A 27675-nucleotide genomic window follows, 5' to 3' on the forward strand; every position below is an offset into this window, starting at 1 on the left:
GATATTTCGATATATCGTATATTTCGATATATCGTACCGAAATTCGATATATCGTTAAATATCGATATATATCGAAAATTTCGATACATATCGATATATATCGAAAATAAAATATCGATATATATCGAAAATATCGATATATCGAAAATTTTCGATATATATCGTATTTTCGATATAAAACGAAATATCGCGATATAAGGAAATTCATATCGTTATCATATCGAAAACTTACGATACGATATCGTATCGTATCGAAAATTACGATATGTCGAAAATTCGATAATTTTTCGATATTTTTCAATACGATACGAGTGATATATCATTTTTTCGATATTTTTCCCCAACCCTAACTCCAGCCACCTACACGTCTCTCTCACAATTTTTATCTCATCATTCATTCTCACATGCACTCTTACGCATCTCTCTCTCTGCCATCAACGAAAGGCAACTTCTAAAGCATTAAAGATTGAAACTTTGGGAGGGAGTATCATTCAACAAGTTTCAGCAAATTTCCAAAATAATCACTGAAGTGAATGTATGAAAGTATGTCATTGAATCGAGGAAAAGAAAATACCTTTTGGAAGGAAGAAAATTTGCAATAGCAGAAGGTATTGAAAAATCACAACGCTCTCGGTTCTCCTTCACACTGTGATATCATGAAATTATGCTATAAAAATATGGAGATATTTTTTATACATGAAGTTGAGGAGAAAAATACCTTCTGGTGTAGGGAAGGAACTGATGTGAAGGAATCGGAATTTGTGGGATATTTGTAGGCAAAAACTGATAAATATTGTTGGAGAGATTTTAGGGAGTGGAGATATTGATGAAGAAACATGGAATGGATGGAATTAGGAGAAGGATATGTGTTCCAAGAATTGAATGATAAAATAAGTGGGAAATAGGAATAAATTGTTAGGCCCAAATGTTAAATTTTATTCTTTTGCTTAAAAAAATACATAATAATTTTACTTAACAAGACAAAAATTTAACAATAAGGAAAGAAAGAACAACAGAACCAATTTTTTTTTTAAAAGGTAATAATAAAACTAATTTAAACACAGAAGTCCGTGTAAGTATCCGAATACACAGGAATTTATAGTTAAAAGATGAACTACATGTAAACAGGACGACTATTATGTAGAAGCCTCCTTTCAGTATTTCATTTAATTTACAAGTTAATTTTTTTTTTTGCATATCATATCACTACCTACAAAATTTAATACAGAAATATAGTCTTGATAATGAAAGACACGAATATTAGTGCAATATTAATAAAATAGAGAGACGGAGAGAAATAGTTGTTCAAGAAATTCATTTTATTAAAGAGACCAATTAATTTACCAAAAATAGATTGAAATCAATTTTGATAGACATATCAAAAAGAAAAAAATATGACTATTTTTCGTTGACGAAAAATATTAGTATTAGTTTGAAATTCAGACGTCAACTTATTATCCACAATCCACAAACAATCCTAAGTTGTCAAGACCGATCACAAATTAATCAAAAATTTAATAGCTCATTAAACATGAACTAAGTAAGAAATAACACAAAAATCCGCACGCAGAGATTCATGTTGATTCACATTCTTGCTTATATCTCGATCTTCCATGATTTTGTTTGCTTGGTGTCTTTTAAGGCTCGTAAATATGATCAATGATTGTGGAGAGGATTGAATAATGTAGGGGAATTGATAGGGTGATGATAGATGAAATGCTTGTGTACTAAATTATTATTTTTTATAATTTTGCAATCTAAGTAATTGCGCCTCGATTCTTGTGTTCTTACAAAATTGCTACTACTTACTCAGTTTTTTTAATGATAGAAGTACAAAAAAGTGGTGTCTACTACTTAAATGAAGAGAAAATAAAGTAGAGAAAAATAATAAATAAACAAGTAAAGAGAAAATAAAATAGGAGATTAAAATAAATGATTTTTGCTAAAAAAAATAATAACTTATTTAATGGACGTCCCAAAAAGCTATACAATTAACTTGGGATGAAGGAACTAGATTGTAAGATTTGCCTTTATTGTCCAAAACGAGTAAAGAACATTTAGTAGGATATACGAAAATAAGAAGTAAAGTTTATATTCACCTAATAAGGATATTAACTTTACAATAGTTTGTCACTTTGGAGAGTTCTAAGAATTATACTCAATCATATCCCATTCCCACAAAACACCAAGCTAAAAAGAATTGGACTATAATTTGGCGATAAAAAAGACAATCGTGTGCCTTGACAAAAATAAACTGTATTGTCTTCTATTAGGGATTGATGGCGCGTAGATAGAAATTCTAAAATTTATCTTTATACATTAATAGAGAAAAAAAATTATCAATACAAGAATATAAAGAAAAACTAATCACAAAACCCCAAAGCAATTAACTTTGTTTATATACCTCTATAAAAATAATTTTATTAATAAAATCCTAATATTATGCATTTGCTAGGGAGATTTTCTTAATCTCCTTTACATGAGAAAACAATCTTTGGATTTTGAAATTTTAGTAGTAATTATTTTTTCCCGCGGTTTGATTAATATATCTTATTATTGAACGTATAAATTTACTGTCTTCGCCATTAATTTAATTGCACTTAAATAGTTTGAAAATTCCCTTGTATCCGGGATTCGAACTCTCAACCCACATATGATCTTCGCGATCTAATGGTTAAAAATAATTCTCACATTCTCCCAACAAGATGATTCTTGTAGAATCATAATATTATTAGAAAGACTTGTAGTTGGAAATGACAAGATGAAATTAAACATTGCAGATACACTTATTCTAGGATAGTCAAATTGAAATTCTACTATTTTGGAAGGGGGAATAGAGTCGCATGTATGTCCTGCGATATCTTCTTCGCGTCTTGGGCAACGCCAGCCAGCCCAGCGCTCGCAAATCCAGCACAGTAAAGCCCGTTTTCGCCTTTCCAGTGATTTGGTGGCTTCACCTTTGGCATTCCATTTTCAGCAAAGAGGCTATCACCATCTCCCTACACAGAAATCAATATATCAGATATAATGAGGTTTAAAAATAGGGTTTAATTAAATTTTTATTTATTTTTATTAATATATTTTTTGTACCTTTAGCCATTTCTTGACAGTGCTGTTGTAGCCGGTGGCGAACACGATGGCGTCAAAGCTTTCAACGCGGCCGTTGCTGAACTCAACCTTGTTCCCTTCCACCTTCTTCATAGCTGGGAGCACCTGCAAAAATTGAAGAAAATTTAAATAAATATTTAATTAAACATGACTACTACCAAACCCTAGCTAGAAAGTGGAGATTTTTATGAATAATATGGTTTCAGAAACAAAAACAGTAGTTATTAAATTTAAAGAAAAATATGTAAAAAGAAATACAATAGATGCTTAAAAGAAGCAATTTTTACTTTTTATGCCTAAGAGGGTTGTAACTAATAGATCTCTACATCAAAATAAGACTTATAAGAATCTTAAAGGGAATTGAGTGGATTCTCAATAAAAGCATATGTATAGCACATGCTGCCCTGGATTTAAAACTTTTCCATTGATTAATTATTAACCACCTTAACTTAATGCAACATCTACAAAATAAATAATGAGACAAAATTAATCTTAAATGCACCATGCCTTATTTAGTTTCGGAAAGGTTCTATTTCAATGAAATAAATTATATTTTCAAAAAGCTTTTGAGAGTGAGAGCAAAAATGTATCATTTTATGTGAGTGTGTGAAATATGTATATACTTGGATTTCTCCGGCTTTAATTCTGCCGATGGTCCCGACATCGATGATGGGGGATCTTCCGGTCGAGAGTTTCAGAGAAAACGGGCCCTCTTTGGGCTTTACAATGCCATATTTAGTAAGTCTTCCGAGTCTCAAATCGCCTAGAATCATGACCAGATTATCCACCAGATACAACGGTAGATAGGCTAGTAATGTCATCCCCAATCTCACCAAATTCTCAGTTAACACATGCACCTGCAATTGAAATAATAAATCAAATAATCATCTCCAAATCCAAACCCCTAATTCAAGAAAACAACATTTATTACATGTAATTTGGGGTTAGTGTCATTAATGGATTTTACCATTTGTTTTTGTCTAAATTCCTATCAATTGATTGTTCAATAAGGTTGTCACATTTTGGTACTAAAATTGACATAAAATAAGTCAAATGATGAATTGGATTTGACTCATTATGAATTGAGTGGTTTTTGTGTAATTAAATTCTTATCAATTGGTTGATTTAACGAGTTTTTCAAATTTTGAAAGTGAAAAAGGAAGTAAGAATCTCACCGGGCTCCGGATCACAATCGAGGTCCGGGCGCCCCAATTAGCCAGATCCAACGCGATCTCCATCCCGGAATTCCCGCTTCCCACCACCAACACCTCCTTCCCTTCGAACCGGCCCCCATTCTCGAACTTGCTCGAGTGGAGCACATCCCCCTCGAACGAGCCCAGCCCTTCCACGGGAGGGATGAAACCCTCGCTATTCTCGCCTGTGGCAACAACGAGAAACTCGGCCTCGTACCTCTCCGTGGCCCCCGAGACGAGGTTTTGGGCCACCACGACCCACTTCCCGCTCCCGGGCTCCAGAGAGGCGGACACAGCGCTGCGAGAGAACAGCGGGCTGACATCGAATTTTTCAACGTAGTCATCGAGGTAGTTGATGAAGGCGTTTTTGGGGATGAAGGTGGGGGAGCCGGCGGGGAAGGGCAGGTGGGGGAGCTGGCAGAACTCCTTGGCGAGGTGGAGCTTGAGGCGGTCGTAGGCTCGCTTCCGCCACAGAGAGGCGGCGCAGTCCTCGCGTTCTAGCACAATGTTGGCTATGTTTTTGAGGCTTAAACATGCCGAAGTAGCTAGACCGGCGGGGCCTGCGCCGATGATGAGAACTGTGGTTTTTTGCTCCATCACTCTGATCTCAATCTCTCTAGCTCACACTCACACTCTCACTCTCTTGAACCTCTCACTATCTTGATTCTCTTGGTGGTGGTGGTGTTAGGTTGGGAGAAGGGGGTTGGATTTATAGGTGAGAAATCATGGTATTATGTAGAAGTTGACAAAATTGATGTCGTGAATTGGGATAGAAGGATCGGTGCAAATTTAATTTTTTTTACCTACATTTTCTTGTGAAAAATGTATGTGAGTAAGATTTTAGAATATTAGGGAGATTGTTTGTATTAAAGGAGAATTATCATTGATCCTTTCTTTTTTATATGAGGAAAATTGTTTAGTATGGCGAGAAAATGTAAGGTCGTTTCGAAAAAAAATTACTAGATTCGGAAATCTGGAAAAATTTATTGAGGGTGTCTGAGATTCGGAATAATGTTTGTGCAAAAAATGGATGTCGTTGCGGAGAGCATTGAGATACGGAAATAGATTCGTTTTAATTTTCGCATAGTTAGTTAGGAATTATATGTGTATCGACAAGAAAAAGAGATTTATGTGTTCCTCTTTTTCCGAGCATAATCTGTCTTCCAGACTTTTAGTAATGGCTAACGATTGAGTCGATATATAGAATCGAGCAAAAAAAACTTTGGCGCTTTCGTGTTTGGAAGGTTTAGTAGTTAGTACAGTTAAAGAGATAGAGAAAAAAACATTTGAAAGGATAATGTACGGTCGATTCAAAAAATTTGAAATGCGTAACAAGATTCGGAAATAAATTTACTTTCGCTCCAACAAATTTGAAATGTGGATCGAGATTCGATAATTAATTTATATGTACGGCGGCTAAGAAATTGTGATGCGAAAGAAGATACAATTATGTTTTCACAATAACTGTAGTTCCACACGTACGTCAAATCAAGAAAAAACACGCCGCGTCCTCTGTTTCAGCATAATATGCTTTTAGATTTTTAATCGTGACGTAGATCAACGCAATGATTAAGCCGTTATGTTTCTATCGTGACTTAAATCGAATCGGTTTGATTGGTCGGTATCTTTTATAGATACATAAAGCTTTTTTCGATTAATTTAAATCGAAGCAATTCAATGTCCAACTCGAGCCTATACGACCGATCAATAAAATCCCGCCAATAATAGTTTCATTTTGACTTGGCTCAGGTTTTAAGAAATGTAATTGAAAATGGTTAGTGGAAGGTGAATCTCACTTTTATATCTATTACTCTCTCCGTCCCACTTTAAGAGTCTCAGTTACTTTTCTACACCCGTTTTAAAAAATGATAGTAATAAATAGTTAAAGTGTAGAAATGGTAAAATAAGAGAAAGAATATTATTGAGAAGAGTCTTCTCTACATTATTCTATCTCTTACTTTATCATTTCTCCACTTTAACTATTTATTATCATTTTTATAAAACGAGTGCAAAAAAATGATTGGGACTCCTAAAGTGGGACAGAAGGTAGTATTAGTTCATACTCCCTTCGTCCCACTTTAGGAGTCCCGGTTGAGTTCGGCACGGGTTTTAAGAAATGTAAAGGAAAATTGGTGAAAAAAGATAGTGGAATGTGAGTCCTACTTTTTTATATTAATTTTATAATAAAATGTGAGTGGAAAAACGTTAGGCCTAATACTATTTATGGAATATTCCAACTGGGACTCCTAAGTAGGACACTAAAAAATGATAAATCGGGACTCCTAAAGTGGGACGGATGAAGTAATATGCGATTGAGATGAAGTTAGTAGAATGTGAAGTTCATTATCAAAAGTAATAAAATAAATAAATGAGTATTATTTATGGAAAGACGAGAATAGCAAATTGAGACGATTATTAATAATCATTAATCTGACAAATGATTAAATATACAATCAAATTATAAGAATTATGCTATATTAATTAAAAAATGAGAAATACTAAATCGAATCTTCTTAGGGTGGAGAGCTTCTCAAATCTTCTATGTCAGATGTTCCAAGTTAACTAAGAGATGGATTTAGGTCGCTCTATATACATTCAAAGTTTAAGAGAATTATAAAAAATGGGTTATATTTATCAATATAAAAAATTGTTAATTACGGAGTATTTACTAATTACTAAATTTGCTTTCATCTATTACTAACTAATCATTTTCCCCATTTTCCACAGAAATTAATCTATAATTATTTTTTCTCTTTCTTTTATTACTATCATTTTTTGCGGACAACAAACAGTAGGCAAACAGTCCACCGCCAAATCGGGCAAAAATTTCATCACCTGAAAGCATATTTTGGTCTAAATATAGACATCACAAAATATATACATGCATCAGTTACAAGTATTTAGTTTTTGTTTTTTATTGATTCAAAATGCAGAATCTTACTTTTCTAGGTTTAGGCATGCAGGAGTTAATTCGATAATTCGATTATTGAACTTATCGAAAATCACGAGTTAAAAGAGGAGATATCAAAAAGAAAAGCGATGAGAGAAAAAATTGAAACGATATATGTTGAAAAATAACAAATTATAATAGTATAAGTTTTGTAAATTACTAATTACGGAGTATAAGATAATAAAATAAAATAGAATTGAGGAATTTTCATTAATTTATAAGACTAATTAAACGCTCTTTTATTGGAATTTTCATTATTTTATAAGACTAATTAAACGCTCTTTTATTATTTGAAAGCTTTCACCTATCCACCAAAAAATTAATTAATCCAAACATACACAAAAAGTTCGTAAAAATATATTAACAAACTAAAAACAGTTTATGGTATGTTAAACCAAATTGAGGTATATTTATGTTAATCAACTCATTTGTATCTTAATTGAAATTTTAGAAAATTGTCATGAAGAACTGCAGTTGTCCAAGTTATTGATTTCTAAAATTGGAAAAAGGAAATTAAGAAAATTCACCAACGCAAATTTAGAGTAATAGAAGGACTATATTAAAAACCCAAACTCTTTTCTTTTTCCTTCCCCAGATATCACCTAAATTAATTTGATAAGAATTCATATAAACTTTTTATCTATAAAGTTGAAAAATTAGGAGGAGATTTGAGCAAAGTGTATAAATCCAAAATGAGAAGATGATGAGCACGAGATTAAGATGCAGAAAGTTAGACGTTACATTTTATAAGGCTATATTTCGTCAATAGTATTTATTGGTGTTTTCATTTTTATGGCTCCTTTGCGCTCTTTTATTGCTTTGTTGAACTCTTATATCTCTCTGATAATTTAAGTATACTTTTATAGTTTTATATAAAGGATAATAATAATAATAATAATAACATTTATTATTATTATATTATTATTATTAGTATTATTATTATTGTTATTAATAGTGTCGATTTTTTTTAATCGTAAATCAACACAAATTATTTACCAATGTTATTAAAACTATTATAAAATAGTCATTTTTTTATGGTCTGTTCTCAAATATAACCACTTTCTCTCATAAGATGGACCACATTCGCTACTAACAATACTTCAATGATTTTTTCTTTCTATTTCTATTTTACCAATTTCGTACTCTCTATCCGCAAAGAGTATAAACAATGCACTTAATAAATAACAGGAAAAGTAAAAAAGATTGAAAGAAAAAGTAGTAGAAATAATGTTAGTGAAGAGTGGATTTCGCATTATTTTAATTGTATAAGTTCTTAATGGTGATAGTATAAGTTGTAAATAAAATGTTGTGTAAGTATAATAGATTGTTTGAATTATATAAAATTAGAAAGTTCGTATTTTTCAGTGACATACAAAAAATAAAATAGTTCATACTCTTTGAGTACGCAGGAAATATTAAAACTCGTGACATCACCAAAGTCCATAAGTTTATGCGCTGGGGAGTATTCCATCCGTCCCACATATAAGAAATGAGTCACTCATCCCTTAAAAGACCTCATAAGGGGGATGGTTGTCCACACTTATATAGGTGAGCTAGGATCGTGACCAAGTCGATGTGGGACAAGATATAGAGAGTTTTAACACGCCCCCTCACGTGTGGGCCGGAATGACACATCGGACTTCCATCACGTGGGTAGGCAAGAGAAGAGATAAAGAAATAAATCCATCATCGACTTGGGCCCGCTCTGATACCATATTAGAAATGAGTCACTCACCCCTTGAAAGGCCTCATAAGGGGGAGGGTTATCCACACTTATATAGGTGAGCTAGGATCGTTATCAAGTCGATGTGGGACAATATATAGAGAGTTTTAACATCACAAGAATATGCACTCTTTCCTTTTAGTCCGTCCCACAAGAATATGCACTTTTTAATTTTGAAAATCCTTCTCTCTAATGAGTTGGGACTCATTTCTCACTAATAATACTTTAATTACTGTTTCTCTCTACCTCTCTATTACTTTATCAATTTTGTATTAAAATCTGTGGCGAACTCAAACTCCATACTCTTTGGATAGAGTATTAATTACCAGCACTGGTACAAGTATTATTTAATTGCCGGGGCCCACGTTGGAATGGTGAGGAATTTCATCACCTGAGAGAATCTTTGGTCACGATTCTCACGAAATATAACATCAGCATTAAACATTCATCGGTTACGACTCTAATTAATTCTCTAAATTTAGATTTAGTTACGTCAAAATACACAATGTTGCGTTTTCAGGTTTTAGAGGTGCAGAAGCGGTGAAAGTACTTGGATTATTTAATTTATCAATTATACAGAAAATAATAAGTTAGAGACAGAAAATACTAATTAAAGACACACAACGATGAGAGATAAAACTATAAAAATGTAGATTAAAAAATTAAATACAATTGGGTCATTTATGTAAATAAATCGTTTCTTATAAAACAACAAAATAATAAATTAAGTTTGACTAACTTTTAGCATATTAAAGTATAAGTTAAACTAAATATATTTGTAAAACAAGATATTGATAAACTCGGTGTTTTAAAAACCGGACTGGACCGGCCGGTTCGGCCGCGAACCGGTGAGTGGTCTGGTTCTCTCCATAAAACCGCCAGCATGTTGAGCCGCCGTGAACCACCGAAATCGGCCGGTCAAACCGAGAACTGGAAACCGGTTTTCTTCATTGTTTAAATTTTTTGTAATATAAGTGCTTTTGGTGGGAATCGAACTCATGACCTCTTGGTCAAGAGACCAAGTCCATTACCACTCCACCACAAGCATTTCTTGTTAATAATATGAACATTAGTTATTATTATATTAAAACATTTTTTTTATTTACTCAAACTAATAATTCAAGTTTAAATTTATATTACAGTGAGTAGGTATTAATATGATAATATATTTATCATCTAAAATTCACTCTTTTTTACTAAAATTAACTATTATTTGTATAATATAGATACTTAAGTAAATATAAGTAGTTATACCTAAGGTTTATAATAAATTATTTACTATATAGTATATTTTCATCAAAACTAATTAAACATTCATATTTATTTATATATTTTGTCATATAATTTTTTTGAATTATTATGAATTATCTTTTTTTATATCTAAAATATTAAAAATTTTATCCATACTAACTTGTAATTTGTACATTTAATAATTATGGATAAAAAATTTAATAAATTTTATCATTCATTGAAATTGAATATATTTTATATATTATATATAATTTGTAACAGTAAAACGGTTCGACCAGTGATTGAACCGGTTGGACCGGTTGAACCGTGAACCAGTAGCCTCGCCAGTTCACTGGCCGATCCGATTTTTAAAACATTACTGTATGGAGTAGTTCAATTGTATCGTTGTATGGGTTGAAAAAAGAAATTAAGACTATTCACCAGTGCAAATTTAGAGTAAAACCAAGACTTAAAAATCCAAACTCTTGTCATTTTCCTTTTACCATGTTATTAACTGATCGAAACTTTAATACAACCTTTTTTGATCCTGCTGGAGGGGGAGACCCTATATTATACCAGCATCTCTTTCGGTTCTTCGGTTTTAAATGTATATCAAAACCCTTAAGTTTAATATTTGAATTAGTTACCTAATTATAATAGACACGCCATCTTTATTTAAAGAGAATGAACAGTGTTTTTTTAACTGGGCCCAACGGGCCGAGTTTTTTTTAACATGGGCTTTACTTTTTTAAGCTCTCCTCTTCAACTAAACTTTAGAATTGATTGCTTATTGTTATGATTTGTTTTCTAAAACAAATTTTCCGAATGTCTCCTTTGTTTATTCAATTTCCACCTAATTTTAAAATCAAATATCATCATCCGCCCTACTAAAATATAGAGACAATAACAACCAAATACAATCCAAAAATCATCATTTACCATAGACATTTAATCATTCATCATTTCTCACCATCTTTAGCCTTTCTTCATCCATCATCAATCTCAAGTGTAGGACACTCTGACTCTATGCATTCCTCTTCTGAGCAATCTCTCCAATGGCTGCTAATACTAAATAGATAAATAAAAATAAATAAGAATCTAAATAGCAAGTATAACGTCGAAACTAAAGAACGTACGTACCTCGTTGAAATTCAGTTTGTTGTTCTTCTTCCGACATGTCTTCTTTGTCTTTCGATTCCATGTTAGTACTAATCTTCAACCAATCTCCCGCGCAAATCAAAGCCTCAACCATATTGCAAGTCAACGAGCTTCTATATGCAGTGAGAACACGGCCTCCCGTGCTAAATACATACTCAGAAGCAACACTGGAAACGGGAATTGCCAAAATATCCCTTGCCATCTTGCTCAAAACGTGATAGTAAGGGTGCTCCGACCACCACATTAAGATGTCAAAGCTGTCGATCTCATCCATCGACACTATGTGCCTTTTTGCTTTGAGATAAAGAGTGAGCTCATTCACATCGCTAGTTTCTTCTTCGTCACTAGACTGCAAAGCCATAAAGCGAAGAGAGACTCGATGATTAGAGTGCACACGAGGTACTACAGTAGATGTATCAACTACTCGAGGTAGTGTAGGAGTCACACTCTGCGCTCTGTAAAACTCAAACAGCTCATTCATTGAGTCCGTCACCTCTTTCACCATATCAGCCCCTCGTTCATCCCCAAACATTGTTTTAAAGCACGTCTCAACGTGTCTCATCTTTTGTCTTGGATCAAGCACGGCAGCAATGTACACAATTCTATTCAAATTCGGATTTAGTTCAGTTTCCTCGCTCCAATATTTTCCAATCCTCGACCTCATCTTTCTAGCCATGGCACTTACTCCAGAATCATCGCCCATCTCCAACGTAGCGATGAGGTCAAACAAATCACACATCTCTGCAAAGAATAAATGTGATGTCGGATATCTGGTAGCAGAAAAGACGTGAGTCAACGCGTAGAACTTCCTGAGGTATTCCATCACGTTCTTCACATTCGCCCAATCTTCTTTTTCAGGCGCTCCAATAAAAAGACCATTGTGTTTTCTCTGCTTCAAATCTTCCACAAAACACGAATGCTGATTTCCAAAAAGCTTGAATGCTTCTTCATATGGCAGAGCCGACTCTAGCATCAAATAAGTAGAGTCCCAACGAGTCGGAACATCCAAGCACAACGACTTTTTGCAATCAATCGTATCAGTGAACAGATTCAGGATGTTATCCCATTGTGTACCTTTATCTTTATGTGGTGAAGATTTAAGCCACTTTATGGCCTCTCTAACTCGTCTGACAGATATGCCTATTTCCTCCAGACTATCTTGTGCAACCAGTCTGATGATTTGTGTTGCACAACGCATATGGAAGTACTTCCCATCCAAAATATCCTTGTTCAACGTCTCCACGTGATACTTGACATGTCTAATTGCCTCCTCATTTCCGGGTGCATTATCCACAGTGCAAGAAAACAGATTTGTCAATCCCCACTCTTTCAGCGACGTGACTATAGAATCACCAATGGCACTTGCGTTATGACTTTCAACCTTGCAAAAACCGATAACCTTCCTGTGCAGTTTCCAGTCTTTCCCAATGCAATGTGCAGAAACACAAACGAAGTTTGTGTCGTCCAGTGCAGTCCAGCAGTGTGAGGTGATCGACACTCTTCCCATGCCTTCTTCCCGGAAAAACTTGCTCAAGCCTTGTTTGTGCTTATGAAACAACCTCACACAATCATTCCTTACATCAAGCCTTTCCGGAATATGGAATTGCGGACAAGCAAGTTGGACAAATCTGCTAAAACGCTTGCATTCTACAAATGTGAATGGGAGCTCTTGCAGGATGACCATCTCACATAACGCTGGTCTAATCGCCATCTGATCAAACTTCCATTTAGCCAAAGATGTGTTGCCTTTTACCGTCTGGCCTCTACCGGCTTGCAATGCAACTTTCCTCTTCAAACACGAAGCCGTATGCCTTTTTAAACCATTGGCGCCGCATCCACTTGAGTCGACTGAAATGAAGGTACAGCAATGTTTGCACATTCCTTCAAGCTTCATAATTGGAGGATCCCCTTCTTCAACCCACACTTTGGTGTAATCATTCCAATATATAGATCCCGGAGATTCATCGGTCTTTCTTCTCTTTCGAACATGCTCACTTTGGTCTTCTACTTTGATGTCCCTAAATATTCCAAAGACCTCCAAATCATGACTATCTAAAGACATATTCATAGCTTGAGATGACTCCATCCTAATCAACACAGATTCAAATCAAAACAACAAAATGAGAATTGTATCAACTAAACAGCAAATGGGAACAGAGGACCGCAATAAGTTTCAAGAATTAAGTAGATTAAATCACAAAATTGTGTTTACTAACCAACCCAGCATAGTAAACACAACCAGCATTTAGTATTTTCAAGAACAAACCATAAAAATTGAATCTTTTTCCATTCAAGCAACACAACCAAAATCCAAACCATATACCCAATTCATCCCAAAATAATGCATCACCCAAGAAAGAAAACATGAATGAGTTCCAAAAAAAAATCTTATTCAAGAGCCTTGACAAATTCTCCCATCAGTCTCAAAAATTTTATAATTAGCATTTTTCTTCACGAAGGTGTAGTTTCTAATAGTGTGTAAAATATAGTAAAAAAATTGCAGTAAAAGTTGTTCAGTTAGTTTGGTGGGAGAGATAAAATTGAAGAAATGGATTACCTGCTTTAGACGGCGATGGGATGAGAGTGAGGGTGGTGGAGGGGAAAGACTGCGGCGGTGTGGTTTCGGTACTGCTTTATAGAGTGGTTACTAAGTAGGTCAAACTGGGGCCCACGGTCAAAGCCGGAAATCGGTTACCCGAAAACTCCATAGACACCATGGATACCCGAAATCTTCAGCCTGTGTAGCAGCTTCTACTCAATATGTGTGACAGAGTGAGTGTTTTGGCTCTCAAATAGTACCATTGAGAATTTAAATCTTATAGGTTAAAAATTAAATGTGTTTCTAAAAATAAATATTGAGTACAAATTCATCCCACACATGAGAATTTGAGGGAAGTTGGAAGATGTATATAATTTTCTCCATCCCCTAATCAATTCCAAGCCTTTTTTAGAGTGACCTAAAAACAAATTTGACCATTACGAAATAATCTTAGTTATAAAACTCACGAAATTTAGCCATATTTTATACTCCCTTCGTCCATGAAATATTGTCCAAGTTTGACTTGGCACAGAAGATTTTAAGTGAGTTTCTAAAATTAAAAAATTCGTCCATGAAATATTGTCCAAAGTTTGACTCGGCACAGATTTTAACTAGGCTTGGTAATTTTTACTCAATACGAATAAACACAAAATTAAAGGATTGAGATCAAGATGTATGACCTTCTCAACTCAATAAGAACTACTCCCTCCGTCCCGCTTAAGATGACACATTTTCCTTTTTAGTTTGTCCCAACCAAGATGGCACATTTCCTTTTTTGAAAACTTTCTCTCTCCAATTAATACACTTAACCACTTTTTCTCATCCCTATTAAAATATTCACCTTTTTTTCTCTCTCTATTTTAATACTTCCACCCACATTTTCTCTCTCTCTAATTAAACACATTAACCAATTACTTCTAAAACCCCGTGCTGGCTAAAGAATGTGTCATCTTAGCCGGGACGGAGGGAGTAATTAATTTCAGGATAAATTAAATTAGATTTAATTAAATTGATCCAATAATGATCTAACATGCACAAGTTGCTGACCCTAAGGATAAAAAGATTAGTACTACCACCGTCCCACAATAAAAATCGCATTTTGTCATTTCAATTCGTTCCACAACAAAAGTCATATTTTGTCATTTCAGTTCGTCCCACAATAAGAGTCGCATTTCACTTTTACCACAAATAATATTTAGGCTTCATATTCCACTAATTTAATCACATCTCATTATAAATTTAATATATGCAATCTCATTATAAATTTAATATATATGCATAGGACTTACAGTCCACTAACTTATTAACACACTTTCTTTTATATTTCTTAAAACTCATATCCCATCGACTATTATTATCAACAATTATTATTGTAGATTATATACCTTAAACCTCATGTCCAATCGACTATTATTGTCAACAATGGTTATTGCAGAACGGAGGTAATAGTATTTAGTTATTTTATGTCTACTCAGGTAAGATCCAAATTATCAACCTCGAACAAGTTCATTTAAATCCAAATCAAATAGTTCAGACATTCACACTTCTATAGTTATTATTCTCATAGGGCAAATATTCCCCTCGATGGTTTTTGGTGCCCTTAATCAGTTAATTGATGTCGTAGAAATACCACACAAAGCAATACTTCATCCCGTAAAATCACAGTATTTTTAAAACCATAAACCAACATAAAACCAATCCAGCCCTTCAAAAGGATCAACAAATGCATAAAAAGTCCGGTTTCAAGATACACCATTTATTTACATACAACATAATCCGGCCCAACCTCGACTCAGTGTGCGAAATGAGGCATCGCATGTGGTGCCCGGTGGGCATGCATGGAGGCGCAGGCGCAGTGGACGGACGTCAAGTTGAGGCAGCCGCTGATTATGAGGGAATGCCGGCCGGGGCACGTGTGCAAATCAGGGAAAGAATCGCACAGTGCCTGTACCGCAGGGGGTGTGAGGGCCGTGCACTGGCTGATGTTGAGGTTCGTAAGCCCTTCCTCCTCGTACCTGCTCTTCACGGATGCCCAAACGTCGTGCTTGTTCTTCACCCGGCTCTGTGCTAGAGAGTACATTGCCCTGTCTGTAATGTTCTGGCAGAAGTACAGCCCGAGCGACCTCAGGTGGAGGCAGTTGTTCGCCAATGCAACGACGCTCTCGTCTATGCCAATGTAAGCCAGTCAGGCCGAAAGAAAAACGAGAAAATAGCAAATCTAACAGTCAGAGATAAACGAACTCCGAAGACAGCAGCTGAAACTCATCAAGCAATTGATGCAATCTAAACAACGAGTTTAACCTCACAACATCAATTCGTGATCTTAACTAACGAATTTCAAGCGGTCAACCTCCCAAATCAACCGTAGCTCGTTAACTACACTAAACAGAATTCATGCTAGAGATAATATTTGTACCTCCCAACATTCGAAAAACAAGGAAACGAACCAGTACCTGTAATAAGAACGCATCCGCACAAATCAAGAGCTCTAAGATTAGGGCAACCATACGCCAAACTCTTGACACCTTCATCACCAACACGGTCGCACCATCCAAGATTCAACGACTGCATTTGATGGCAGTTGTACCCAATTGCCTGCACAAAGCATATAACAACATTTGATAGACCAACTTGAGCATTAAAAAACAGATTTAAACAAGCCAGCGATTTTCTAGAACCTTCAACGCCCTATCCGTCGCGGTCCTAACACAGCCACAAAGATTCAAGGTCTTCAGTTTCCTGCAACACCCAGTCAGATATCCAAGAGCAGAATCACTGAAGCCTGTACAGCCGCTGATATTCAGCTTCACGAGCTCGGGACAACCATGTGCCAACGCGTACAGCGAGCGATCAGTGAGCCTGAAGCTCTTGCTAAGATCCAACTCTTGAAGCTCATGACAGTGGGCTGCAATCGCCTCAACAGCGTCATCATGGAGCTGTGGCGTGTCCTGCCTCAACCCGAGAGCCTGCAGCTTCGTAAACTTAGGGGCCAGAGACAGCACCAGATCATTCATGCTCCTCTTGCACCTGCCCATATGCAAAATCAATCAGAAACTTCACACCATGATAAATCTCAAATCAAGAACTTAACTTTACCCTTTAAACCACATAGTAAATGGATTAAAACCCACAATTTCCATATGAGACACTGGAATCTATGTGTAGTGTGTGTTTACAACAACAACACATCACAAATTCAAACACATCAATAACAAGAAAATTCAATCAAACAATTAGTCTCTGTAAAACATAGAAACATCCCAAGAAATCAGCAAAACCATCAACTACTAATTCTCTCAAAATTCCCAAATCAATCAAAACTCCCAAAAGAATTAGTCTCTGTAAAACATAGAAATATCCCAAGAATTCATCTCTACATAATCTCACATTAAAGATAGAAAAAATCAGCAAAACCATCAATTACTCATTCTCTGAAAATTGCCCAAAAACAGAACACAAAATTGAGAAAGGGGAGAGAAAATATGCAAATACCAGGAGAGGGAAAGGCGAGTGAGGCCCCAAGAAATAGCATCCCTCCATCCATGGCAAACCCCAGAAGCCACAATCACCGTCTGATCATCCACCAGTGACAAAATCCTGAGCAGCAGCTCCACCGGAACATCCTTCCACTCTGTTATGCTCATGCTCTCAGCAGCGCCGAAAACCATCAATTTCTCAAAGCTCGAATTCAAACCCTCGGTCTCTCTCATCACTCAATCTGCAACCGAGATAGTGAATCGGATAAACTCGAAACTTTTCCTAAATTGAAATGAAAAAATGAAAAAAAGGTGTGATTGATTTCCAATGCCACAAGTCACCAAAAAGTACAACAGGTGTCAACGCAAACAGGTTCTCGATTACAGAGCCAAATTCTAGAAAATTCTCTTTTTTTTAAGTGAAAAATTTGATCTTTCGTTTTCTTTTTTTGTTGTCTCGAGAAATTGTTGAAAGGGTCTTTTTCTCTCTACTTTTTCAAGAAGAAAAAAAGGTTGATCATGATCGTAGAAGGAGCGATCAGAGATTACTATTGGTAGCAGAAATCAAAGGGGAATTGCAGAAGAAGATTAGTTTACCTCGGAAATTTCGATGATGTGAAAAGGAAAACTACTGAATTTGCTTTGTTGAAGCTTTGGTTAAGCTGTGGTGTTTCAGCTTTTAGAGAGATGAATGCATCAACTGGAAGACAAAATAAGTCGATGAGTAATGGCCACGTGTCATACTAGCGGTAAGGCGTGTGATAACATAAATTGGCTATAATTAATCCAATATTTACTACTAGTTCAAATAAAAATGTCATATTTCTTCAGCGGTCTAAGATTTTATGCCATCTTATTTTGTGTGTTAGAGAGAAAAAATTAAATAAAAAAGATAAAGTAAAATAAAAATAAAAATATTTTTATTTTTAGTAATGAATTGTCTTAGATGAAACAAATTAAAAAAAATGAGTCATTTTCGATGAGATCCAAGGAATATTATATTTTTATAAAAATGTAAAATATAGTAAATATATAAATATTTACTATTTTTTTTATGAAAATGGGTCTTTTTGTTGTTAGAATTTTTTATTTATCTTCAAAAATAGTACTCCATTCATTTTAAAAAAGATGATCTTTTTTTCGGTGGCATCAGAATTTATCTAACTATTTTGTTTATTAAGTGGAAAGAGTAAAGTAAAAGAGAAAGAATAAAAAATAGAAATAAAAATATTTTTATTTTTAATAGAGAATTATTTTTTATGGGAAAAAAAAGGGAAAGTAGGTCAATTTTTTTGGCCTGGAGTGAATATTGTGGAGCCCATATTAACATTTATCTTCAAATAAACTCTTGTGGAGTACTACCATCTAATTGGAAAAAAAAAATTGTGGAGTCAAACGGAATACTGTTTTCAATTTCGAAGCCATACATAAGTAGGGTCCATTGATTAATTGAGTCGATTTTTTTTAGAAAATTTTAACATTGGGTAATTTTTATATTTATTAAAAAAAAATTCTCTCTTCATTGTTCTTTTATATTTATTTTTCTTTATTTCTCTTACCTTATTTATTATTTATTTATATTTTTAATTTCTATATAAAAAAGAAGTGCATTGAGGAAATATATCTATAAATTGACGTGACAGCGATTTGAACTGAGACCTAGTCTAGGAATATAGAAATTAATAAAATGAATTCAATAAAGAAATTGAAAAGGCGAATGATTGATGGCATCGTTGAAATCAACAATTGCATCAAAACCAAATTGAGTGGCACAAAATCAAATTCCATCAAGTTCCATCTTTATGTGCAAAAAAGAAGCCGTGTGTGTTTTAAAGAAGTGCAATTTCTCTCTCTAAACCTTTTTGTGATAAAATTATTGCATTCATTATTTTCCGTTCCACTCAGAATTTGTATGGAACCAGATATTAGCGAGAGTAGTTAGTACCAATTAGTCAAATATTATAATAAGAAAAAATGAGAAAGTAGTTTATTATTTTAATAAAAAATAGGAGAAATGAATTTATTTCTAAATATAGAAAAGAAACATTTTAAATAATACAAATAAAAAAGAAAGGTGACTATTTTAAATGTGAGGGGGAAAAGTATAAAATTAGTAAAGTAAGAAAGAGATGTAGAGAAAAAATAATTAAATTATTATTAATAAAAATAAGGTTTAACTAATTAGAGAAAAAAAGATTTACTATAAATAGATAAAGAGAATGCACATTTTATGAATGTCCCACGATAGAAATAAAGACTGGCTTTTCATAGACAAATGTATGAGCATATATTTTCTCTAACAATGACCAATAATTTTAATATTTTCTTAATTTCAGACTAAGTGAGATATTTTTATCGGTGCATGAGTGAAGGAAGCTGTGAGTTGTGAGAATAAAGAAAGCATGAGAGAATAAATTAAATAAATGAAAAAATAAACTAAGAATATAAAATAAAATAATTAAATTTTGCTAAAAAAAAGGACTCATTTGCAATTACATTACCGGTAATATTAATTGGATCTATCGAATTTCAAATCGATATTCCTCTCATATTTTAACTAGAGTTTGTTAATGTTTCATTTCCAACATTTATTTTTTTATTTATTCTCACTTTTATAAAAATCAACGTCTTGTTCTTTAGTTCAATTTTGTGATTATCATTTCGGAGTCACCAATACAATAATACTTTATAACTAACTTTAACATTTACTTTATAATTCATGTCAATGATTGATTATGAGTATTGGTCTCCATATTTAGGGTACTTTTAAAAAATAGTGTTTTTTAATAAATATAAACAATATTGTTGATAAAATTTTGAAAATAAAGTACAAATGAAAATGGAATAATTAAGAATAGTAAAATTAATTAATATAACTAATTATATAATGCACCCATCAACTATAAAAGCGTAAAAAAGTAAGTATATATAAATTCTAATAAGGGTTGCATATTCTTAAAGTAACAAGAGCGACTTTCCACTATCGGTTTATATCCTATAGGATTGAGAATAATTTGGACCATAAAGAATAAAATGAAGTTAAGGTATAATCACAATATTAAAGAGAAAGGAATATGAAGTTAAAGAAAAGACGCAATGAATATTAATTGCTATATATGTGTCGGCCAATTGCTAGACTTTTTTTTTTGTTTATTAGATAGCTTGGAATATGATTAATATCTGGGTTTTTATATATTTATATCATTCTGAACTAATTTTACTTGATCATATTTCATTGGCATGATTAGAGAGTCCTAGTAATGGAGATAAAAAAATATCAAATCTTATTATCGATATGAAAAAAAAATTCTTAAACAAGGTAAAGTATATTTAACGTTTTCAATAAGCTAGAATAATGAAAACATATGGATCAAATTTCATAAACTGAAACGCGATTAGTTGTCAAATTCTTAATTCACCTTAAATTGAACAGCTTAATTAAATTGCAAGACTAACGATGGTCTCAAATTGAAATATGGCATGTTTTATTTAATTTTGTAAAAAAAGTCAAAACAACTTTATGAAGGAACGTGTACTTCGTCGAAGTAATGCGTGCATTTGCAAACTATGTAGAGTTAAACAATTAATAAAGTTGAACTATTAAGTTTCTTCGGATTATTAAGAGTTTCTTCCTCACGACTTCAAGCAACTTACAATTTACATTAGTAAACTCTTATCGATAATATTCTCTTGTATCAAATTAATTTAACTAAAATTTTCAATATTCTAGGATAAACTATAATTTGACATTCATTATGATCTTTTTTTTAAAACATGTCTTTATGATATGCATGATTGATAAAGTATAATATTTGATGTCTAAATTAGAGCTATAAACGAGTCAAATACTAGCCAACTCGAGCTCTTTTTTTGTAATAAGAACTAGATTACATTGCAAAATCATAACAATTAATTAGTGCCCAAATTATTTAAACGAGAAGACTCATGTGCCGCCATTCATACAGGGTATTAAATGCCAAAACTCATGTCAATTATAAATTCATTAGCAATTAAAGGCTAGCTAGGTATAGTTTTGATTGCTATTTTTTACTAGATAGATTTAATTAGTATCATTTATTAGTTCTTAAATGAAATTAAAATCTATTAATCTCAGTTATAATTTAGTTAAAGTTAATACATCGCTGCATTCACATTATGTTTGAAAAATAAATCTATTTTGAAATATTCAACAATCAACTGTTAAATTAATAATCAACACCACATACCACAAAACTTGTTTAACTTGTAAGAACTCTCCAAATTATTTTCGTTCAAGTATTTTATACGAACGGTCAAACCAAACAAAACAACAACAAGAAGTGAAGAAGATATCATTCAAACTTATATAACCATTAATTAATGGAATCCCACATGAAGAAGAATATATATAAACTTGTGCAAATCCATTTTAAGCGTATAGATTTTACTAGACAAATAAAATTATTGAATTCAAACTTACATTTATCACATGATACTATAATTTTCATTTTGATAATATTTGAGCTACATATTTAAGTTTTTAATTAACCAATCAAACGATCCATTTCCCATGATATTTTAGCACACGACATTTCCTTATCAACTTTTCCTTTTCAAAGATAGACATCAACATGTTTTTCCTCTATAGGGATTTTGAATAAAATCTACTCCATATAGGGATTTTGTTATTTTTGTTTTGAACTATATTTGCATAGCTCTATGTATTTATTTCATATAAAAACTAGTCACCTAGCATTATATTGCTAGGCCTTTTTTCAATCATAAAATTCAAGTACTTGTCTTGTTCATTCCACTACATATTAGAAAGAGGAACATAGAACATCTGAATGTAGGTGTGCAAACGTCCAGGTGCATTTTTCATCCCAAACAAATGAACAATATTAATTGACTCATTTAGTCCTACAGCTAATCATCGTCTTAATTACATATCCATCAATCAAGATTTGAGGACTAGATTGGTTTCTAGTTAACAAAATAGGGTTGTATAACTAGAAATCAAATCTTAATCATTATGTCAAATTAAAATGGAAAGATGAGATTAATAATACATTGATCATTTTCACTATGAACTAAAATTATCTAAAAACGACATTTCGTATTATGAACTAAATCGATATAAGAAGGACTTGATTGGCATCTAAAAAAAATCCCCGTGTTCGATTATTTGGTTATAAATTAGGATTTGGTTAATTTTTTAACACCACTAAATTTGTGATCCATTCCACAATTTATATCAACAGATGATTTTTATCGAATTTAAGGTTTAAAGCACCAAAAATTCTTGATGGGCCGGAAAATCGGGCAAAGCCCAGATCAACACTCAAAACATATATTTAGGGAAATATTTCGTTTTATTGCAAATTTGCAAGATTGGAAAATAAATATTGACTTGTCCAGAGCCTTTGTCCCAGCGGCAATGAGCTTAGACATCAATGTATGGGGTGCTGAGTTCGAACCCTCTTGATATTAGTTATAATTTTCTCATTTCTTAGGAGTTTATTTGTAATTTCCTGCTTAATATAGGAGTTAATTTAGAAAAATGAAAAGAAATTAAATATTGACTTATAAACAAGGCCCTGAATTGAATTAAAAAATATTAAAAGAAGAAGAAAACTTTGTAATGTCGAAGTGCATATTGATTGGGTTGGTCCATAGATTTAAAGCACTGGGCCATTCTTTATAGAGTTTGTGGTCCATAGATTTAAAGCACTGGCCATTCTTTATATATAGAGTTCGACATATCGTAGCAGTACTACTTATTGTTGTCAATTTACTCTCCTCGTCCCTACTTAATGCGACAAATTTAAAAATGTGACACATCGGCAGTAATAAAATGCAAATACTCCCTCTAAATTTTGACACAATTTACTATTTCGGTCCGTCCCTTAAATTTTGATACACTACTGTTTACAATTTTTGGTAGTGGACCCTATATTCCACTAACTCATCCATACTCACATTTTATTATAAAACTAATACTTTAAAAGTAGGACCCACATGCCACCAACTTTTTCAACTTACTTTCCATTACATTTCTTAAAATTCGTACCGGGTCAAACCGTGTCAAAATTTGGGGGATGGAGGGAGTATAAACTTCCAACTATGATCTCGATAGTTAGAAAATGTCAACAATTGGCAAAATAATAGCAATAAAAAATGTCAACACAATTTCAACACATCATCAACTGTTGACACTGTGTTAACATTTTTTATTGCTGTCATTTTGTCATTTTCTAACGGTTCAAATCATAAGTTGGTGTTTGTACAATATTTAGAATTTGCATTTGATCATCCCTGTAACATATACCCTATCTCATATTGTAAAATTTATTTATTTTATCATTATTTTTTTAATTATTATATCTTTCCTCTTTTAGTTTATCAATTCTATCTCATTCTTTATATTGGAATAAAACAAAAAAAATCATATATGTATGATTTATTCATGAAAAAAAATCAGTTCATCTTTAGATAATAAAGTTGATACTCCTATAAATTAAAAAGATTAGGATAAAACTGATAAGATTTGTAGAGTAGATCAGAATAAATTCTGAATTATTCATAACCATCGTACCTTTTGTGGTAAAGTGAATTACTCAATTACACCTTATTTTTGAATTTCAAGTTTAGTATTTTCTTATTCAAGTTATTCGAATAATTTGTAAAAACATGTCTTTGACTTGTTCTTTCCAGTATCTTGCTAGAGTCAAGTCAGTTGTTATTTTTAAGATTGTTATTAGTGGCTTAGTTAGTGTGTTAATGGGCTGATGAAGAAGTGTTTAGTGGATAGCTAGTATCTTTTTGGTCTATTTAAAATGGAGAGTGATTATCAAAAATCATATATCCAAGTTGTACATTCAATCGTCTCTATGTCTTCATTTTTTCTCATTTTATTTTCCATTATTAAAAGCAAATTAGAGCTATAATCTCTGCTTGGTCAAGTAGATATACTAGAGAAGAGAGTGAAAAATTTGTGAGTTTGAAACAACTATCTTTTTTCAAAGTACTCCGTTTACTTTATAACCTTGTTACATCTCTAATTATCTCTCTGTTTAATTATAAAAATATAATTTTTTTAAATCTTGTGCTCAAAATGACCATTTCACTTAGAGCTGAACGAATGGAGCAGTAACTAACAAGAGTATTTATCAGCTACTATAATTAAGTATATCAATAGCATTTTATTCATGACATGCTACATATGAACTAGCAAGTGCTTAGTTGTGAGTCTCTTCCCTCAGCACCCGCTCCTGGGGCAGTGCTTCCCACCTCTGTGTCCTCCTCCCGTTCTTCCGCGGCCTCCTGCACTGCGTTTGCGTCCGTCGCCATGGCCTCCGTATCCGCCGCGTCCATCGGTTTCCTCCGCTGTTTTAGATTAACAATCAAATTACTACAAAACATAATAAAATAACATTACATTATAGTACTTGATTTTGTTCTTTTTTAATATTATTAATAACACAAATGCATCTATTTTTTAAAAATAATTATGGAAATTTGTTCTCTCTATTTAATTAGGAAAAATATTGAAGAAACGGCTTACATGGATGAACGGAAGCAAGCTCTCTAGCTGAAGCTACTTGTGAAGACATCAGAAGAGCTAAGACAAGGCCGAGAAGAAGAAGAAGCAATTTGGATCTCATTTTTTTTCTAATGAAAATAGGATAAGATTTTTATTTTTGATGAGAATGATGCTTTCACTTATTCCGTATTTATAGACAAATTATGATTCATGAGCATGTGTTTATGTCACATAATGGGGTAAGTTTATTATGAATAGGCCCTTTCTTAGTTAGCTATTCAATCTACACTTTAATGAATCAAAAATATCTACTATAATCTTTTATAAAGTATTCCCTGCCACAAAATTAGTTCCCCACAAAAATTGGATTATTTCTGGGTAGTGGGTTCAAGTGAGCACGTTATGTGGAGTACTACTATATTGGATGTTGGCAAATTTGGAAGAAGAGTTGGATTTACTTTTACATGGACATGCTGTGACCCTGCACAACTTATAGAGCGAACTCAGAAATTTTACACTATATGAGATCCAAATCATGTAACACAAGAATAATGAAAAAAAAGGGCAAGAAAATGTATATTGCAACATCAGGATTCGAACACGGACTTAGTGCAGGTTGTGCATTGTAGAGGTTCTAGTACTGGCCCCCCGTCAAGTGGCGTATCCAAGATTTTTTATCTGGGGGTAAAAAAAAAGTTTTATCAAAAAATTTCATTTTAATTATTATTATATAGTAGTATCACTTAAATTATAAGTATCCATGTATTATTGCTTAGAAATAGGGTCATATTCAAATGCATGACAAGCACACGATTTTCAGATCCAATGGCCTAAAATGGTGGTATGGTGTTACAATAAAGAGGGTTGTCATCTTAATACATCCCTATGAGTATATATTTAAATACATATTTATTATAAAACATTTGGTTTCAAAACATGTAAATAAACAAGCATTAATGCAATATATAATTTAATTTTAAATAATATAGAGATATATAAGTATAGATAAAGCATATATATACCAATTCTTAACGAGTAATACTAGTAATGTAAAAATACATATTCATATGTTTATTATACTATGTATTAATTTTCATGTTATGAACACTTCTCCCATTATATATTCTTGTTATTTTATTTTCAATCTAAGCATTAGTAATTAAAACTTTATTTGAAAGTTAATTAAGATTTATTAATTTTAGTTATGATATAAAATATGTATATAGCTTTTAATTATAAATATACAATTAGTATATAGTTGATAGTTGATATAATATGAAGTAATACATATTAACAAAACAAACTATATCCCACATTGAAAAAGTAAAGGCAAAAGATTGTAAAAGATGACTATAAAATAAGCTTTTCATCCCACATTGAAAAATGAAAGAACAATCTTGTGGAATACTTCTATAAAAGAAAGACACAAATGATTTTTTAAGCTAGTTTTTATAAATTCATAGGCCCAATACAAGTATGGGTTAATATGAAATGAAAGTTTAGTGTAAATTTTTTTTAAATTGATTTTTAATTCATTTTTAAAAATAAAAAAATTTAGTAACCGGTTCGACCGGTTCCCGGTTTCCGGTCCAACCGGCCGGATCACCCGGTCCAAAACGGTTCAATGCTCCACTGATTTTATATGGTGAATCGGACCGGAGAGGTCACCGGTTCGCGGCAAAACCGGTCCGACCGGCCGGTCAAAACCGGTTTTTAAAACACTGACTCTTGGATTGCTGTGAATTAATTGCGTTGTGGAGCCATTTTTTTTCCTGCTTTTCGTGTTTTTAGAGCATCTCCAATAGCGGCTAGCTCATCGACTAGCCGATTCGCGTCGCTAGCCGGTCGGCTAGCGAACCATTGGAATCGGCCAGCGCGTTTTCGGTGAGAGAATAGGCGAGCGCACGCCGATTTGTGAACGGCTGGCCGATGCGCTGGCCGCCATTGTAGCGTGCCGATCGGCGAGCTATCGGCCAACGCTATTTTTTATTTTTTGAAATTTTTTGAAAAACTATATATACACGATTTTAGTTTCATTTTCATTTGCACCCCTTATTTTAACGAGTTTTCTCTCTCTAATTTTCTGTACAAGAGCAACATCGAGCGATGAGTAACGCGGGTGGTAGCAGTGGTGGTAGTGGTGGGGATATTGAGGAGTACGAACGGCGGATGAACGAGGCTATGCAGGCCTACATGTACCGGAAGATAGAGCGGTACATGCGAAAGGTCGAACAGCAGGCGGTACCTCGCCCTCTTCCCATTGTCCACCGTCGAGCAGTGATTGATCGGGATCACATAGCTGCACATCAGCGGCTATATGACGACTACTTCTCAGAGAACCCGCGGTTTCCCGCAAACATGTCCAGGCGGCGTTTTAGAATGCACAGAGAATTGTTTATGCGTATCGTTGACGCTTTGGAGCGTCGATATCTGTATTTCCGCTTCAGGCACGATGCGGCTGGCAGACTCGGCCACACCCCTATTCAAAAGTGCACGGCGGCAATCAGGCAGTTGGCCTACGGAGGTGCGGCAGACATGTGGGATGAGTACCTCCACATCGGTGAGTCGACAGCCCTGGAATGTCTGATGTATTTCTGTCAGGGCGTGATTGAAATATTCCGTGATCGGTACCTTCGAAGCCCTACCCCCAAAGATTGTCAAGATCTGATGCAGATGCACGGGGAGCAGCATGGATTCTCCGGGATGTTAGGCAGCATAGATTGTATGCATTGGGAGTGGAAGAACTGTCCGATTGCCTGGAAGGGGGCCCACACGA

At 33.5% G+C, this 27675-nt stretch overlaps 2 protein-coding genes and 1 long non-coding RNA gene across 4 annotated transcripts; all 3 read right to left on the bottom strand.

Moving 5' to 3' along the window:
• Positions 1-2692: 2692 nt before the first annotated feature.
• Positions 2693-4965, bottom strand: LOC125208414 (probable indole-3-pyruvate monooxygenase YUCCA11). The gene is made up of 4 exons (XM_048108020.1): positions 4284-4965; positions 3732-3965; positions 3091-3213; positions 2693-2999 (listed from the first exon to the last, which is right to left on the bottom strand). The coding sequence occupies exons 1-4, from the start codon at positions 4896-4898 to the stop codon at positions 2817-2819; spliced, it is 1155 nt and encodes a 384-aa protein (XP_047963977.1). The 5' UTR covers positions 4899-4965; the 3' UTR covers positions 2693-2816.
• Positions 4966-15607: 10642 nt separating this feature from the next.
• Positions 15608-18127, bottom strand: LOC125207486 (F-box protein SKP2A-like). Of its 2 annotated transcripts, none has more exons than XM_048106856.1 (5): positions 17975-18127; positions 17394-17619; positions 16580-16928; positions 16355-16496; positions 15608-16067 (listed from the first exon to the last, which is right to left on the bottom strand). In XM_048106856.1, the coding sequence occupies exons 2-5, from the start codon at positions 17609-17611 to the stop codon at positions 15694-15696; spliced, it is 1083 nt and encodes a 360-aa protein (XP_047962813.1). In that variant the 5' UTR covers positions 17612-17619; positions 17975-18127; the 3' UTR covers positions 15608-15693. The 2 variants fall into 2 exon arrangements, with proteins under 2 accessions (XP_047962813.1, XP_047962814.1); XM_048106857.1 differs by having other exon boundaries at positions 17394-17660; positions 17975-18094.
• Positions 18128-24521: 6394 nt separating this feature from the next.
• Positions 24522-25139, bottom strand: LOC125208197. The gene is made up of 2 exons (XR_007174067.1): positions 24921-25139; positions 24522-24742 (listed from the first exon to the last, which is right to left on the bottom strand). It is a non-coding gene; the product is annotated as an uncharacterized LOC125208197 (long non-coding RNA).
• Between the last annotated feature and the right edge of the window lie 2536 nt (positions 25140-27675).

This window comes from Salvia hispanica, chromosome 2 (genome assembly GCF_023119035.1).
Source record: "Salvia hispanica cultivar TCC Black 2014 chromosome 2, UniMelb_Shisp_WGS_1.0, whole genome shotgun sequence".
NCBI lineage: Eukaryota > Viridiplantae > Streptophyta > Magnoliopsida > Lamiales > Lamiaceae > Salvia > Salvia hispanica.